General features: G+C 36.0%; 1 protein-coding gene across 10 annotated transcripts in view; it reads right to left on the reverse strand.

Annotated features, from left to right (window-relative positions):
* The window catches only part of DOCK7 (dedicator of cytokinesis 7), a 231470-nt gene that overhangs the window by 105461 nt on the left and 106434 nt on the right, over positions 1 to 19575 (reverse strand). For all 10 annotated transcript variants that reach the window (XM_040470459.1, XM_040470458.1, XM_040470457.1 and 7 more), the window contains exons 15-17: positions 7988 to 8105; positions 4584 to 4654; positions 564 to 702 (exon numbers count right to left, since the gene is read on the reverse strand). In XM_040470459.1, the coding sequence (XP_040326393.1) occupies positions 564 to 702; positions 4584 to 4654; positions 7988 to 8105 (328 nt within the window). The remainder of the gene's footprint in view (positions 1 to 563; positions 703 to 4583; positions 4655 to 7987; positions 8106 to 19575) is intronic.

Raw genomic sequence — 19575 nt, forward strand, 5'->3', positions numbered from 1 at the left:
GGTTTGGTTGAATATGAATGCTGACAACAAAACTAAAAAGCATGAATTTATTTGGTTACATTTAGCAAAATCCATTTCATAGACAAAAAAATGAGTCAATTGTTAATTTTTCTCTTTTGGGTAGCAGCATGATTTTTCTGACAAAGTTGTGATAGCACATCATGATATCCTTCACCTCAGGTTTACGTTTGCAATTCAATCATAATGATTTTCAAATAATACTCAAGAGTTTTAATTGCTTTTAATGAAAGCCAAGAGCTTTAATAGCTAAGGGTCTCTTTTAATCATTTTACACTGAAACCATTCTCTTCTGAAGAACCCTTAAAATTAATATATTTATACTGTACTGTTTGATAAACACATAATAATCAGGACCAACACCTAAGTGTTTACACATGTTAATTAATTGCATTAATGAGTATTTTCTTATTACGATGACTCTTCCTAACCAATATGGGGAATCAAATAGGGAATACTCAACAATAATGAACACCAATTACATCTCAAGTATTCAAACTACTTTTAAGACTGAAAAGCTAAATATTAAACAAAGATATACTTACTGTATATCCAACAGGAGTTTCAAGAGGAGTATTTTGTTTTTGCTGACAACTAACATGATAAAAAGTAAAAAGCAAATGATGATGGTCAGTTAAAGTAGCAGGGAGTTTAACCTTGATTTCTTCATGAAAATCAGGAGACCTTCATACAAAAAAAAAACAAAAAACAGATCAATAGTCAGTAATTTGTTCAAAACAAATAATTACTGCATTTGTATATTTGAGTAATTTTTAAATTAATTTCACGATTCATGCTCAATTTTTCTTCCAGTACAAAATATTTTTCTCTATTCCCAAACTGTATGTAACTAACTCCTACTTCCAGTTGAGGGAGTTGTCTCTGTTTCTGAAATTTCTCGTCTCATTTTTATTAATGGGCTGAGTGATCCTATGATTTGAAAATTCATTAATAATCACCACCTTGATGCCGAGATCTTCATTAGATGGGAAACTGTATAAATGAGGAGACTAGGGCAAGGCCTTCTATATTCTGATACGCATTACATAGAAAAGTAACAGGAGTTTTTGTAAGTATGTATTTTAAAACCATACCATAAAAAAACATTTTTCTATTATAGGAGTGACTTCATATTAAAGATTAATTTGTATTATCTTTTTGCAAAAAAGAAAAAAAACAAGTAGCTCTAGATAGCTTAGTATCAAGTTGGGCTCTCTATGGAATATCTTATATCAATTATTCCATTGCTAAAGAAACAGATGTTAACAAAACATAGACTAATGTATTAACTGCTCAGAAAAAAGGAAAAAAAAAATAAAGAAAAATCAGGGAACACCTATAAATTGCATTTGTCTCACAGTTTAGAAGTGCTCCCAGCCACTACACAAATACAACGAATATCTATTTGACTTAACCAATGGCATTTTCATCTCAATATCCATTGAGAGTGGTCCCTAGGAGCATTTTTATAAAAAAGCATTGCTGCTATTTATGATTTATTATTTAAAAGGGACAGAATCTTAGCATCCCAACCTTCCATATTCAGCTAGTATCTCTCAGTTATATTCAAAGAAAATATATCCAAACCATATGGCTCCAACTAATTAAAAGTGAAAGCTTTCCCACCAATTAGGGTCCCCCCCCCCCATGCTAATAAGTCTAATATCTTTCCATTTCAAATAAGTCTCAAAAACACTAAAAGTGTAGTTCTGATCACAGAAATATTAGGTTAATGAAAATTTTAATACCCCCAAGAAAGATAAGTAATGGTAGCCATCTGAGAATTTGATGATTTTGGTGAATAAAAGATGCTATGTATCTTATTACTGACCTCGCTAATCACCACTAAATCATGAGAAAGTTGAATTTCCTCACAGTGTTAGAGAGTATTGTCATTTTAATTCCACGAATACTGAGAGCAACAAAAATAAAGATCTAGCTATAAACTGAGATACTTTAAGAAATTATTACCTTCTTCATCAATATCATTCCTAGTACTGAGTATTCATTTCTTTTCTGAAATCATACCATGTGAAGGCTTTTATGGAAAATTAAGCATCTGTGAGTTATTCATCAACAAGTACGTTTTAACTGTTCACCTTTATGTTAAGTATTGTGTTATTTCTGTGGTGGTTTTAAAGATATGAAAAAATAATTACCCTCAAAAATATATAATTTAGTAGAAATATAAATAAGACAGACATATATCAATAGCAATGCTATAAAGCAGGGGTTGGCAAATTATGGCTACAGGTCAAATCCAGTCCACTGAATGGTTTTGTATAGCCCTACAGACTAAGAATGATTTTTATATTTTTAAGTAGTTAAAAAAAATCAAAAGAATAACATTTCACTTGAAATATTACATGAAATTCAAATTTCAGCATCCATAAATAAAATGTTATTGGAAGACAGCCATGCCCATTCATTTGCAACTTCACTTATTGTCTATGGCTCTTTTTGCACTACAACAGCGGGGTTCAGTAATTGCAACAGAGACCGTATGGCCCACAAGGCCTAAAACAAAACTACTGGGCCCTTCGCAGAAAATGTTTGTCAACCCCTGGTATACAGCATATAGCAAATAAGATTAAGTGCTTCAAGAACAGAGCTGAACAGATTACTTCAAGTTTTGGATCAGGGAATTGTATTTAGGAAGAGATCTATGATGTGGGCCTTAAAGAACAAGTAGGAGTTGAAATAATAGAGGGAATCAGTATTATGATAGAAAAAGGGATCCAAGAAAAGCCCAGAAACAGGATACTTTAGCAATAAGGCAAAAAGAAAATCATCAAGATGTAAAAGATGATTGGATATTAGAGAAAAGAAGAAGGAAAGCAAGGATGTTTTAAATTTTGAGTCAAAAGAATTATGGTACCGTTAATAAAAATAATCAGACAGAGATAGGGTCCAGAAGAGAATCGGGGATAAATACATGGAAATTGAGAAGGCAGGCAAAAGAACATGCTTACTAGACTACTAAAAATATATGTCTGCACCTCCGAAAGGTTATGACTAAAAATAAAAAGTTGCGAAACAATCCACATAAAGATAAAAGCAGTAACATTTTCAATGAATGTAACTCTGAGAAACACATATAAGGTTATTTATGGAGAGTATAGTGTAGAAAAAGAGGGTCAAGAGTGAAACTGTAGTGTTTTGCATGGAATATCTATTCTCAAAAAGGAAGGAAGGAAGGAAGGAAGGAAGGAAGGAAGGAAGGAAGGAAGGAAGGAAAGAAAGAAAGAAAGAAAGAAAGAAAGAAAGAAAGAAAGATAGATTAGAATAATTACTACAGAAAAATAAACTGTCCAAAGAGATGGGAGGAAAGTGAGAGCGGGTCACAAAGGGTGAGAAACAATAAAGTTTTAAAGAGGGCAAGGAAAAACCATGCTACACAACAACACTGAAGAGAGGTTTTTGTTTTGTTTTTTAAGTATAGGAGACTTAAGTTTCTTTTTGACAGTAACAGATGGAGCCAGGGAAGTGGGGACTGATGGTACAAGAGAAGGGCTAACTGATGGAGTCGCACTCTGGAAGAGGAAGAATGAGACTGGTAGAAAGCAAAGATGAAAGACTCACACTGAGCCAGGTACGGGCTCTGACTGCCCTTGAACCAGAAGTAAAGGCAGATCCATGCAGAGATAATCAGAGGTGAAGAGTAGACAAGTGAATGGTTCTCAAGTTGGATGGTTTCAAACCACTTAATAAAGTAGGAACGCTAAGAGTAAGCAAACAGAATAAGTAGGAGGTAGAGAAAGAAGAAGAAAGGCTTAAAATATCTCCTGCCAAATGACAGAGGGTAAAAAAAGCGATGACAAGAAGAATACCAAAGAATGGTGGGGCCAAAAAGAAAATAAAGTAAAATGAATTACTGCAGTCCCATCATACAGATAAAATAACGTCAATTTGTGATAGTCCTGATCGGTACAATTTTGTGATTTTTCTCCAACAGCATTCAGTAATCAAAACAAAAACAAAAAAGAGAAGAGAAGAGAAGAGAAGAGAAGAGAAGAGAAGAGAAGAGAAGAGAAGAGAAGAGAAGAGAAGGAAAAGAAAAGAAGAGAAGGAAAAGAAAAGGGAAGAAAAGAAAAAAAAAGAGAAAAGAAAAGAAAGCAGAGATTAAAAGTTATCCAAAGTTAAGAATTTCTCACTCAAAGAAGTAAAATGGAAGGGCACTACATCAAAGTATTATTAGATGTTGAGAATACCACCAATTTAACTAATGGTTATAAGCTTAGTAAAGAGTTAAGTAAAACTACAAAGTGTCAAGGGGAAAATAACAGGGAAAGTCCAAAGGACCAGAGGCTACAATGATAATCAATAACAATATAATAAAAATGAAAGGGTCAGAGAATTTGATATGAAAGACCTTTTGTATATAAAGTCTAAATTTGATGTTTATAGAGAATATGCATCTACAGGCAGAAAACTGTAACTCTGATGTCAGCTGTCTTGAATTTGCACATTCAGTGCAGCAAAGCAATTGGTAAACACACTAACGTGAGTGCTTAAAATGCCACTGAGAAGGGAGTAACTTTGAAAGAAATATTTGAATTCAGTACCTGTTATGATATACTACGGCTGTATAGGCTTCCTTTGAAAATTCTGAACAGCTAGATTTACCAAAGATTACCTGTAACAAATAACAGCACGTTGAAACTTTGTTGTAATAAATGCTGGATGTTCATATCTATGTAAGAATTTGTCTGATTTAATAACTACTGGAGAACAATGGGCAAAATCAGCCCAATGAAGAACAATGTGCCTACTGACGTTCATTAATAAATTCAATTGCTTAGCCGTAAATTTCTTTTCAACTATAGAACCATCTGACATTCAAACATTCAAAAAATTTCTACCCATTATATTTCCTTTTTCTTAAAGAAGGTGAAAAATTCACTTTAAAATCTGGGTGTAGCATATCATTTGGAATTTATATAAGAAATATGGTCTTAGAATAGTAGCATGTATCTACTATAAAATTGGTGGCTTTTCCACTAAAACAGTAATCATTCTGTAAGCCAAATATAAATTTATAAATGATATTTTAAAATCCTATTTTAGGTGAAGCTATGTATCCTTTGCTTCCAGTACTCCTTACAAGCTACCCTATTAAGAAGGAGGAGCGCCATTCTTATGTTCTTATATATATGTCTTAAAAATAAAAAATCCACCACATTAAAAAAAAAATACTACTTTTGGAGAAGGTTTAAAGGTAAAGTAATTCAGTCTTGTATATCTGCCTCTGGCGTTCTAATAGCAATACTACGGTTAATTCGGGCAGCTGATAAGATACATGGCTTATCATTCCTATGTGAGACAGATTTGCAACGCTACCTACCCATAAATTAACCTCTTATGTCTGGCCAGCCATCTCTACACATGCAGAAATAAGTACATGGACATATCATCGCGCTTGCATCAATACAACTGGTCAAATAACTCAAATTTTACATCTTATACAGAAGGATTAATTGGAACCATCCTCAAATAAAAAGAACTTTTTAACAGATTATTTGTGTTTCTTTTTGTGACACAAAAGATCCTTTTATTCACATAGGTCCTTTCATTTTAAGGCTGTGTAAAAGTGTAATGACTACGACTGTCCTAGAGAAGTCTAATTTCACCAATTTCCAAGAATACATTGCCATGTTTTTATAAAATGTTGTTCCAATGCCAGAATTTGAATTTTATGATTTTATCACACCAACATTATATGATCCAAAAATTATCTTAGGATCCATTTGAGTAGTCCTTATTTTTTTAAAGAATTAAGCAAAGACAATGTGTCTATGTTTCTATACTTTCAACCAGTCACTAGGGTAAAGATAAAAGCATTATAAGTGCATATGACTAATAATACACAAGTGAAAGGAACACAGTATCCTCTCCATCCCCCACCCCGGCCACTGAGAAGATCCCATTTTTCACAAAGTAACTCATTTACTTTCATAACATGAATGACATAAAGTAGAAAGTGTTCCTTTTCTGACCTTGTGACATGTATTTTTAACCATTCATCAACATGGACTGTGCATCAATTCTGTGACAGGCACTTTGGCAGGCATCAAGATATAGATATGAGTAAGACATGGTCCCTGCCCTCAAGGAGCTCACAATCTGGTAGACAAGATAAAGAAATAAACATATAATCTTAAAGTGATAAGGCCCATAAAAGAAATGAGAAGATGCTATGGTAGCACCAAAAGAGGGAGTGGTCTGTCATTGTGGCTGGATGCAGCTGGGACTCCACAGAGGCCATATATGTGCTAAGACAAGGAAGAGTTTGTTAGGCAATCAACAGAAACAGATTATCTTACATATACTACATTTGTCATAAGCTCAATTCATATGGTAATTCACATATAACAAAGCATCTATTTTCACAATCCAGTACCTTTTCATCAACTGTGATAGTATATTCATTCTTTCAGCAGGAATAAAGAACTAGTAAAGAATATGAAATGCTAACTCCAAACCTCAGAAGTAAATTCTACATTTATTAGCAAATACTTATTCACCATGTATTATATGCAAAGATCTGAAATAGCAGCCATAGAAGAATATAAAGATGCATAATTTGTGCTCGCTGCTGTCAAGATCTATACATGCTGATAAAACTGAGGCAATGGGAAAAGAGAAAATATACAGCTTTCCTAGTAAGTAGAAAATCAGAGGAATGCGATTTAATGACTGGCAGAGAAGGCTAAAATAAAACTGTTAACAATGCACCTATTCGTAAGCTCATTTTCATTCCATTAGAGTTCTCAGAGGTTGAACATCTATAGTGACAGGTGTGCTCCTATTCCATATGTTACTAACTTTAGTTGAGCTTAAAATCTACTTTCATGGAACTTGCATTGAGTAGTATTCTATAAATCCTAAATGATAATTTGGGCAGTCAGGAATCTCTCCAGTCTGGCCTCAATCTACTATTTCTGACTTCTCTTACACTGCTCTGGCTCACTGGCAACTCGCCACTGTACGTCTGTGGAAGGACATTCTCCAACTTGAGTTGCTTTCCTTCCCCAGCTATCTAAGACCCAACGCCATCTACATTTTAACTATCTCTGGTTTTAGTTCAGATATACCTCCTCCAGGTGATACCTGCCTATTACCTCAGCAAGACATTCTCTCCTACCTCTGTACACTTCTGCCTTTGAATCACTACAGCCATCTTCTAATACTTAGCATATACCTTGGTTCTCAATATTAGCTGCAAAATGTAATCCCCTTAGGGAGATTTAAAAATACTGATATATGACTAGTTCCCACCCCCAGACACTATAATTTAATTGGAGTAAAATTCAGTCTGAGCACTGGTATTTTTAAAAGCTCCCTAGGTAAGTGTAATATGCACTATTACCAGAGTTTCTTAACAAAGATGGGAAGAATCATACATATTAGAATCACCTGGGGAGCATTTCAACCTATACCACAACCTCATATACTACCCATCACTTTCTACTTCCTTTGGCCTCTCATTCTCAAGGAGAAGAATCAGAATCACAGATGACAAGAGCAGAAAAAACATATCTGCGCTTTGTTAGAGTTACCTAGGTGATTCTGTTCTGATCCTCTCTTGAAAGTCACTATTTTAGAATTTTATGTGTTTATCCCATATCCTTTAGATTACAAGTCTTATTCATCTTTGTATCTCTGGGAGGGACTAGTATGTACTAAGTCCTCGATATTTAAGACTTCAATACGGAAGTGTTGAATCACTATATTGTCCACAGGAAACTAATATGAACTAATATGACACTATATATTAACTAACTAGAATTTAAATAAAAACAGGAAAAAAAAGACTTCAAGGAAACTCATACTATCTGTTACAGGAAGTAATCAGTTAGAAATTTGGTTTACAAGATCATTAATTTCCAGTTTAGAGCTGCCAATCAAGTAAAACAAAATCTATTTGAACCATACATGAACAAGAGGAAAAGTAAAGAACACTTCTTACCGGCATAGCATTGCTTGGATCCTCCCCATACATGAACTGTACTTTCACTGTTATATTTCTTGCAGAACCCTGACGATTGGCAAAGTTGAGACTCTGAGGGTATATGTAGAGAAGATTTCTGTAAAGGCAATAGTATGCACGATAGTAAATATATATCTAAAAACACTATGTATCACTGCAGGCCACAAAAGAAAGAGATGGAACAAATACTTCATTATTAATATATGCTAGCCACCATATATTTTCACATACAATGTTTCATTTAATTCTTACGGCAATCATTCAAATAGATAGCAATCAAATATACCCCAATTTTGCAGATGAATTGAGGCCCAGAAAACTTAAGTGAGGTTCACACACAACTAAGTAAGCAGCAAAGCTGAAATCAGAATATAGGTCAGACTTCAAAACACATGTTCTTTCCTCTGCAAGAGACTTCTGGGAAATGAATGAGTAAGGACTGAATCATTATTAAGAAGTTAATAATGTATTATGTTAGCTCCTGCAAGCAGATATAAAGAGGATAACATTTATAGGCAGGGCTTCTGTATATATATGATCAAGGACATAAGAGAGATAACATTCCACATTATTTGTTCAAAAACATGTATGGACAATACGCTAGGTGTAATAGTTGCTATGAAATAATCACATATTACTCTGTATTTATTTTACTTCATGTCCAGTCCCTGCTTCTGCCACACAGAAGATAAATAATTCAAGAAAAGACACCAAAAGAGAGGGCTAAACAAATAAAAAGAAATAGAACAAGATTTACTTTACCTGAAGACTAGTACTGAGATATGATGAACAAGACTTCAAGTATAATAAAGTCCTGCTAATCAACTGCTGGAGCAATGAAAACACGTCAAAATTTTCTGGAATGTGGTAGGGCAATATAGAAATTCTAAATGAACACAACCTTTGACCTAACAAACCTGCCTCTAGTCTAAGGACAGAATTACACACATGTATAAATGGATGTGTTAAAAAAAATTCACTACAACATTTTTTGTAGTAGAGAATAATTACAAATAATTATAAAGAAATATAATATGCATCAGTACTATTTTAGTTAATTATATTAATATATATTAATAAGAAGGAATCCTATGGAGTCTCCAAAATGACAATGTGCAGCAATATTTATTGATGTAGAAAGAGATACCCAGCATGTTGGATAAAGAAAAAACGCAGGTTCCATAGCAGGATGTATAGTGTGGTGTATCCTACTTACGGAAAATGGTGAAGAAATAATAGCTGAAAACTCCCCTAACCTTGGGAAGGAAATAGAAATCCAGATCCAGGAAGCCCAGAGAGTTCCAAAAAAAGATGAACCCCAAAAGACTCACACCAAGACACATTATAATTAAAATGTTAAAAGTTAAAAAGGAGAGAATCCTAAAAGTAGGAGAAGAAAAACAATTTGTCACACACAAGAGAACCCAAATAAGACTATCAGCATATTGTTCAGCAGAAACTTTGCAAGCCCAGAAACTTTGCAAGCCAGAAGGGAATGGCATGATATATTCAAAGTGCTGAAAGAAAACACCTCCATCCAAGGACACTCTAGCCAGTAAAGTTATCATTCAGAAGCAAAGTAGAGACAGTCTTCCAGACAAGAAAAAGCTAAAGGAGCTTATCACCACTAAACTGGCCTTACAAGAAATAGTAAAGAATCTCTTTAAGCTGAAAAGAAAAAGTGCTAATTATTAACAAGAAAACATGAAAGAATAAATCTCACTGGAAAGGTAAATATATAGTAAAGGTAGCAGATTAATCACTTATAAAGCTAGTTATGAAGGTTAAAAGACAAAAGCAGTAAAAATAATTACAATATTTAATTAAGGAATACACAAGATAAAAAGACATAAAATATGACATCAAAAATATAAAACATGGGAGAAGGGAGTAAAAATGAAGAACTTTAAAACTGGATCAAACTTAAGTTGTTATTGACTTAAAATACACTGTTCTAGATACAAGTTGTTATGTGCAAGCATCATGGTAACCACAAAGCAAAAACCTATTGTGAATACACAAAAGGTAAAGAAACCTAAGCATACCATTAAAGAAATTCATCAAACCACAAAGGAAGGAAGCAAGAAAGGGAGAGTGACAAACTACAAAACAACTGGAAAACAATAAAATGGCAATAAGTACATACTTATCAATACTTACTTTAAATGTAAATGAACTAAATTTTCCAGTCAAAAGACAGAGTGGCTGAATGGGTTAAAAACAAAAACAAAAACAAGACACATCTACATGCTGCCTAAAGAGGCTCACTTCAGGTGTAAGGACACACACAAACTGAAAGTAAAAAAAGGGAAAAAGAGATTTCATGAAAATGAAACCAAAAGAAAGTTATATCAACAAAATGGACTCCAAAATAAAAACTATAATAAGAGACAAAGAAGGTCATTACATTGACACAGGGGGGTCAGTCCAGCAAGAGGAAAGTTGGTGGGGTGAGGGGAAAGAAAGGAGGGAGGAGAGAAAGAAATAGATAAAAAGATAATTCTGGTTAACAGTGAAGGCTCTAGTTTCTTTTTTATACTTTTCTATTTTGTTTGAACTGGTGAGAACACATGACTTTTATAATTAGAAAAAACAATTTCCATGGGGGGAGAATAAGTGTATGTAACAAAAAGCCTACAATCTTAAAGTCACTAAAAACATGGAGAAGAGTCAGTTATTCTCTGAACAGTCAAAAGTATAAAAAACAAATGTGGAAATGTTACAATGATTTGTCAGTTTCTTAATCAAAAGAATTAAAGATCAAAGATGACTGACTATTACTAACCACTGAAGTCACCAAATAAAATCTGCACAGGAAATACTTATTTATTGATTCTGCACACAACATCAGTACCAAGTTACATGCAAGGGAAATAAAGGAAAATTAAGAGGCCATTCCCTGGTCTTGAGGAACATATAATCTAATGGGACAGAAATGCCTATAAACAGACCACTTCACAATAATGTTGTGTTGTGAGAAAAGTTATGCAGAAGTTATGAGAGGAAGAGATACTTGGTTGACTGTGGGGAAGTCTTTCCATCTTCTACCTTCACAATATAGTTGTTGAAGAAATGGGATTATTTTTGTGTAAATTTTTCTTGAGGCTAGAATTTGTTTGTATCCCTGTAGTGACATTTAACATATTCTTGTTTTCTATAAATTCAGAGTTGGATCAAGAGCCTTGGTTATATTTAGGCCTGAGGTTTTTTTTGGTAAGATCATTCCATAAATAGTACCGTGTCCTATCAGGAGGAAAACATCTCTTTTTGTGCAGTTAGTAGATGGTGATCAATGCCTAAATCCATTAGCTCCATTAAGGGCTGCCAAAAGATAATACCCTCTCAGTCTTTATTTAATAGCTGGAATATCTCTATGAAGAGCAATTATCCTCATCTATTATTTGCTTAGCCAGTGAACGATTATATATTATAGAGAGGAATAAATGCTGGACTCTTTTCCATTATTTTCCAGTTTTCAAAATAAGCAGTAGGTGCATTACAATCCTCTAAGAGAAATTAATTCTTTTTTTTTTTTTTTAGCATCACTTATAAACTCAGGGACCAAACATATGAATGGGTTTCAGTACACTGCAGGTATTATCTTTATTGATGTTCAAATTGTTCTCTCTTTAACAAAGGAAAAAGCCAACTCAAACTGGCTCCTGCGTCCTTGTGAGTCAGGCATAGTAGGCTTTGATGCCTTCTTGCTAGCTGTTACAGCAAGATGTTCCAAGGTCTTCTATCATTTCTCCTCAGACCCAGAATCAACCACTTCTCCAAGGAGCTTTGGTTCTCTGCATGAGAAATGTTTTTCCAAGCCACAGTCTGGGCATTCATTGTGAGTTAGTCATTGTTTCTAGGCCATTTAAGTAGAAAGGGTGAGGGGGAAATGCTTTTAATGTGAAATACATTCTGAGTTCATACTGATACTTCAAATTCCAATTTAAGACTATTTATTTAATTTTATTATAAGATTTTATTTAATCTTTTATCTTGTATCTACATATCATCTTCAAACACTGAGAATCATTTTGAAGGACATCAAGTATGAAAGAATTAGAATATCACTTAATTACTTATGCATATTATTCAAAAACTGGAGTCTTAAGGAACTCCAGTTTTCTATGGCTATCCAGAAGAGGATAAGCCTACCAAGACCGAGAAGGCACCTACAGAGAAGTAGGGAAAAAAACCATGAGAGTGCAATGACATGGAAGCCAAGGGAAAACAGCATAAGAAGAATTAAACAGTTAAGCGTCAACACTACTCAGGGGCCAAATGAGTTAAGAATCAAAAAAGGTCAACTGGACTAGCAACATGAAAGTCACTGATAATATCAGGCTGGAAACAGATAAAAGTAGGTTCAAGAGCAAGTTGTTAAGAAAATGAAATAAGTGAAACTCTGAAAAGTGTAGCTGTAAAAGAGAGAAAGATCATGCAATAGTTGAAGACAGAATATGAGCATTTTGTAAGCTTTTTAAGATTGGAAAGGTTTGAGAAAAAAAAGAGACGGAGTCTACCAGAAAGAAAATGGGAAAACTGGAGAAAAGATAGGTGAGTGATTGCGAACGGGGGTGGAGATAAAAAAGCTGTGCGGGCACGGAGGGGGAGGGACCCCCTTCTGCGAAGAAACAAAGGGAAGAGAAAGAGCAGCTAGGGAAGTGTAGGACCATATCTGGACAGGAGAAAGACTTCGGACTGAGACTGAGAGGGATCCTATCTCCAACTGCAGAGCTTTCTTCGCACTGGGACCGGCTCCCAGTTCACGCACCTGGGGAGGAGGGAAGCCAGCCCTGGGTGTGGTGGTAAGTCAGGGGCACAGTCTGCAGTTGGAGAAAGTGGTTCCCTGCCTAGAGGGCTGCGCAATAGTACAAAGCCTGCTTGCGTCCGTCACCCCCCGTCCCCCCACCCCCAGCTCAGTGGCTGGGCCGAGGGCGCAGTCTGCAGTAGGAGAAGGCAGCCCTCTCCCTGGAGTGCTGTAGGAAAAGACAAAGCCCTGCCTGCATCCACCACCCTGGGGGATCTGTGGTGAGGTCGGCGGAAAAGTCTACGGTAGGACAAAGTGGCCCCCTCCCTGGAGTGCTGTGGAAAAAGACAAAGCCTGCCTAAGGCAGCCTGCATCGGCCACCCCCGGGGATCGGCGGCGAGGTCGACTGCACAGTCCGCAGAAGGAGGTCCTCCCTGAAGTGCAGCGGCACAGACAAAGCCAGCCAGGGCCACATATCCGGCCGCGCTGAGAGGAGCTTCCCCAGTGCCAGAGCGCCTGGAGCAGGACTTTGAATCCTAGACAAGCACAGTGTCAGGGGAGGGGGAGGAGAGAGACGGACCACCCGGTCTGTGCCTGCAGCACAGTGAGGATGACTCAGAGTCCACCGGGTCCGGCTCCATGGAGAAGAGACTGCGGGGTCACCATTTCCCCTACCACCAACCACCACCACCAAGGTGGGGCTTCAGGGATCACTCCCCAGGCCCATAGTGGAGGTGGGTCCAGACTGCACCAAACCACGGCCCTTCGCACTGGGTAACTGCCTATGTACCGGAGCAGGGCAGACCCTGAGGACAGCTCCTCCAGACAAGTGCAGCAGCACTGCCTGGATGAGCTCTAGGTCAATTCTGGAAATATAGATATATTCTCCCCCCAACTCCCATTTCTCCTCCTTATCTCCTCCCTCCCCTAGGCTGGTTACTCTGGTTATTGGTCTGTCTAAACAGACATACTTAATCCATTGTCTTGATACATATTCTACACCTCCTTCTTCACACTCCTTTCTCTCTCTCTGGAACAATTAAGCCATATAGTTTCTATGTCTGGGTAACTTTATCCTCCTTTCGTTTTTCCCGCCTTCGTCTTTGTTTTCTGTTCTCTCTATGGATTGAGTCTTTTAGTCTCTCTGCCTAGTCAATGTTTATTTTTCTCCCCCCTCCCTGCCCCCCACCCGGCTCCTGTCATTTCTCTCTTTGTATATGCTCTTCAAACAGCACAGCCTCCACCCTCTTCTCTACTTGTAATCGGTGTTTTGGGGTTTTTGTTTTTAGCCTTTAGTTTTCTGTTTTTGTTCATTTGTTTGTTTGTGTTATTTATTTGTGTGTTTCCATGTTTTTGTCCCCTGTTTGTCTATCTGTTTTCCTTTACAGGGCTACTCCAAGAAACAAATCAAAGCACACCTGGTGGAGGGTCCAAAATATCACTACAAGTAGGGTAATAAAATAACCAAAGTCACAACAACAGAGAACAAGTAACAATCTCTGAAAAAACACCTCCTGAAGGGCCAGGCCCTGAACAGTGTATGACCCTCCTTTAACAGAGCAGTGCTCACAGGTGCAGAGCACACAACAAACTTTCAAAAGGCGTAAGGGACAGAAAACTAGCCAAAATGACGAAACGGAAGCATTCTCCTCAAAAGAAATTCCAGGAAGTAGCAACAACTAACAAATTGATCAAAACCAATTTAAGCAATATAACTGCACTAGAAATTATAATGATAGTCATAAAATTAATTGCTGAGCTTGAAAAAAGCATAGAGAATAGGAGAGAATCTATTGCTACAGAGGTCAAGGGACTAAACAATAGTCATGATGAATTAAAAAATGCTATAAATGAGGTGCAAAATAAAATGGAGGCAGACACAGCACGGATTGAAGAGGCAGAAGAGAGAATAGGTGAATTAGAAGATAAAATTATGGAAAAAGAGGAAGCTGAGAAAAAGATTAAAAAAAATCCAGGAGTACGAGGGGAGAATTAGAGAACTAAGTGATGCAATCAAATGGAACAATATCCGTATCACAGGAATTCCAGAAGAAGAGAGAGAGAAAGGGGCTGAAGGTGTACTTGAACAAATCATAGCTGAGAACTTCCCCGATCTGGGGAAGGAAACAGGCATTGAAATCCAACAGGCACAGAGAACTCCCTTCAGACATAACTTGAATTGATCTTCTGCATGACATGTCATAGTGAAACTGGCAAAATACAAGGATAAAGAGAAAATTCTGAAAGAAGCTAGGGATAAACATGCTCTAACATATAAAGGGAGACCAGTAAGACTAGTGACAGATCTATCTACTGAAACTTGGCAGGCCAGAAAGGAATGGCAAGAAATCTTCAATGTGATGAACAGGAAAAATATGCAGCCAAGAACCCTTTATCCAGTAAATCTGTCATTCAGAATAGAAGGAGACATAAAGGTTTTCCCAAACAAACAAAAACTGAAGGAATTAATCACCACTAAACCACCCCACAAGAGATCCTAAGGAGGATTCTTTCAGTGAAATGTTGCAAGAACCACAAAGTACCAGAGACATCACTACAAGCATGAAACCTACAGATATCACAACAACTCTAAACCTATTATCTTTCAATAATAACACTGAATGTAAATGGACTAAATGCTCCAATCAAAAGACACAGGGTATCGGAATGGATTAAAAAATAAGACCCATCTATTTGCTATCTACAAGAGACTCGTTTTAGACCTGACGACACCTTCAGATTGAAAGTAAGGGGATGGAGAACTATCTATCATGCTGCTGGAAGTCAAAAGAAAGCTGGAGCAGCCACACTTATATCAGACAAACTAGACTTTAAATGAAAGGCCGTAACAAGAGATGAAGAAGGGCATTATATAATAATTATTGGGTCTATCCATCAGGAAGAGCTAACAATTATAAATGTCTATGCACCGAATACAGGAGCCCCCAAATATATAAAACAATTAATCACAAACATAAGCAACCTTATTGATAAGAAGGTGGTAATTACAGGGCACTTTAATACTCCACTTACAGCAATGGAAAGGGCATCTAGACAGAGAATCAATAAAGAAACAAGGGCCCTGAATGATACATTGGACCAGATGGACTTGACAGATATATTTAGAACTCTGCATCCCAAAGCAACAGAATATACTTTCTTCTTGAGTGCACATGGAACATTCTCCAAGATAGATCACATACTGGGTCACAAAACAGCCCTTAATAAGTATAAAAGAACTGAGATCATACCATGCACACTTTCAGATCACAATGCTATGAAACTTGAAATCAACCACAGGAAAAAGTCTGGAAAATATCCAAAAGCATGGAGGTTAAAGAACATCCTACTAAAGAATGAATGGGTCAACCAGGCAATTAGAGAAGAAATTAAAAAATATATGGAAACAAATGAAAATGAACATACAACAATCCAAATGTTTTGGGATGCAGTGAAGGCAGTCCTGAGAGAAAAATACATTGCAATCCAGGCCTATCTCAAGAAACAAGAAAAATCCCAAATACAAAATCTAATAGCACACCTAAAGGAACTAGAAGCAGAACAGCAAAGACACCCCAAACCCAGCAGAAGAAGAGAAATAATAAAGATCAGAGCAAAAATAACAATATAGAATCCAAAAAAACAGTAGACCAGAGCAATGAAACCAAGAGTTGGTTTTTCGAAAAAATAAACAAAATTGATAAACCCGTGGCCAGGCTTCTCAGAAAAGAGAGAGGGCCCAATGTTTATAGCAGCACTTTTAACAACAGCCAAATTATGGAAAGAGCCTAAATGTTAATCAACTGACGAATGGATAAAGAAGATGTGGTTTATATATACAATGGAATACTATTTGGCAATGAGAAAGAATTAAATCTGGCCATTTGTAGCAACGTGGATAGAACTGGAGAGTGTTATGCTAAGTGAAATAAGTCAGGCAGAGAAAGACAGATACCATATGTTTTCACTCTTATGTGGATCCTGAAAAACTTAACAGAAGACCATGGGGGAGGAGAAGCGGGGCAAAAAAGTTACAGAGAAGAAGGAAGGAGGCAAACCATAAGAGACTCTTAAATACTGAGAATAAACTGAGGGCTGATGGGGGGTGGTGGGGAGGGGAAAGTGGATGATGGGCATTGAGGAGGGCACCTGTTGGCATGAGCACTGGGTGTTGTATGGAAACCAATTTGTCAATAAATTATATTTAATATTAAAAAAATTTTTTAATTAAAAAAGATTGGAAAGGTTTGAGTTTGATTAAATACTAATGAGAAGAATCCAGGTGAGACAGAGTCTGCATACATTAGAACAAAAAAGTAAAGATTCCTGAAATGATAGGAGAGAACAGGATCCAAAGCACATAACAGATTGCCCTTAATTATGCTTGTAATTCCTCATTGTAGCAAACATTTGCTGAGTATGCAGTGTGCCAGATACTAAGAATATAGAGATAAAAGACAAAGTTACTGACTTCACAGAACTACAGTCTAAAGGGAGAATCGGACAAGCAAATAATTATAATGTAGTGTAAGTGCTATGAACATAGAATATCACTAAAGCCCACAAGAGGACCTGAGACTAAAGAATCTGCCAACAAGTTTCAATGAAAAATTTGTAAGTAGGATAAACAAGCAGAACACACAGAAAAGCAAAACACACTATGCTTCCCCCCACCCCTCAGAATCTCTACATTATCATTACTACTGTTTTAGCTTTGTGGACATGGACATGATTGGCCTTTTCCCATCTTTAAAGTCTCAGAAAAACCTCACCTTTACCCTCCCCTGCCATCACATCACTTTGTTATTCTATTTACAACTCTTAAACAATCTGCTTAAAACAATCCTAAAATATCTTATACATTTATGTATTATTTCTTGTTTATATATCTCCTTTAATAGAGTCCAAACTCCATGAGGGCAAGAACTGTATCTATCTGGTTAACTGCTATATTCCCAGTGCCTAAAACAGTGCCTCATGTTGAATGAATGAATGAATGAATGAATGAATGAATGATACAGAATGCACATAAATATTTAGTTACTTAATACTTCAGGGAGTTTGGATTCCAGATTAAATGGAAATTAATTAAACATAACCTATAAGCTATGTTTGATTTCCAATAAAAGACAAACAGTTTTAAATTGAACTTGTTTCCAAAGATAAAAAGCATACAACTGAATCCAGATTCTTTTCCATTTGACTATTAATTCCACTAATAAATTCCCACATATAACTAGTAAGTCTTTACCTTGCACTTATAATACTTCTTCAGAAGAATTTCAAATCAGCAGTGAGAAGGCAGACTAATGAAAAGTGTGGAGATAGCACCTAGCCATTTAGGGAAAAAAGATGAATTCATATTTCACTCCTCCTCAAAATAAATTCTAGAATAATCAAAGGTTTAAATAATAAAAATAAAGCCAACAAGTACTAGAAAAGCTTTAAAGAGACCACATTTTATAGGTGAGAAGGCATTTCTGAGCATGAGCCACAAACATAAAAGACAAATTTTAAAGCCTTTGCAGAAAAGGTGGTATCAATACCCATAGGTGGAAGACAAATGACAAACTGGAAAAACACTATTCACTACACATAAGATAAGGACTATCCAAAATATGTAAATAATTCCTACAATTAGTCAGAAAGAGACAAACAAAAAAGGGGGGGGAGGAATATGGGGAGAGGGGACTTATATAATACTCAGGTAATTCACAAAAAGAGCAAAATAGATGGCCAGCAAAATACACCAGATGTTTTTTACCTATTAGATTTACTGATATCTTTTGTTTTTCTCATTCAAAGCATTGATAAAAATTCATGGGAAAAGAGCAACTCTCATTACTCTTGGCAGAGATGTAAATTGGCGCAACTCTTTTGAAGGATCATCTGACATGAGAAATCATAATGTGAAATTCAACACCACGACCTTGTTGTTTAAAAACATTTATACACACACGGGAAGACATTTCTGTGAGTATTGTTTGCAATTAGAAAACTGGAAACAACTTAAATGATCATTAATAGGGGAAGACTTAAGTTATGGTACATCCATATAAATAAATGATTATGCAACCATTAAAAAGGATACATCAATCTACAGGCACTCAGGAAAATAAATTTTAAAATATGAAGGTCTTGAACCAATTTTTTTTTAATATTTATTTTCGCAGGAGAGAGAGAGATTGAGCAAGGGAGGGAAGAGAGAGAGAGAGACAGACAGACAGACAGACAGACAGAGGATCCAAAGTGGGCTCTGAGCTGTCAGTGCAGATCCCAATACAGGGCTTTAACTCAAGAACTGTGAGAACATGACCTGAGCTAAAGTCGGAAGCTTAACCCAGTGAGCCGTCCAGGCACCCCTATATATGGCATGGATTATATATAACACAATCCCATTTGTGTTAAAAAAAAAAAAATTATATATAGCTACTCATCTAAGGGATCTAGTATGACAGAGCCCAAAATGTTAATAGTGAAGAGTCAGGATTTTTATTGTTTACAAGTTTCAGAAATACCTGGATTTCCACAATAGGTACTTTCAGCATAAAAATTTAACATTTATCAATAATGAACATGGGAGAAAAAAAGTAAGATAAATGAAATGATTTCTTCAAAGGTCACTCATCTTCTGGATCTGCACCGTCCAATAAAATAGTCTAACGAGACTACTAAGCACTTGATGTGTGCCTATGCTAACTGAAATATGCTCAAAGTACATAAACATACCAGATTTGGAAGACTTATTAAGAAAAAAGAATATAAAATATCTAATTAATGTTTTTATATGGATCACATATTGAAATAATTTTTGATATAC

The sequence above is a fragment of the Herpailurus yagouaroundi genome, unplaced genomic scaffold (assembly GCF_014898765.1).
Source record: "Herpailurus yagouaroundi ecotype Mexico unplaced genomic scaffold, PumYag 77, whole genome shotgun sequence".
NCBI lineage: Eukaryota > Metazoa > Chordata > Mammalia > Carnivora > Felidae > Herpailurus > Herpailurus yagouaroundi.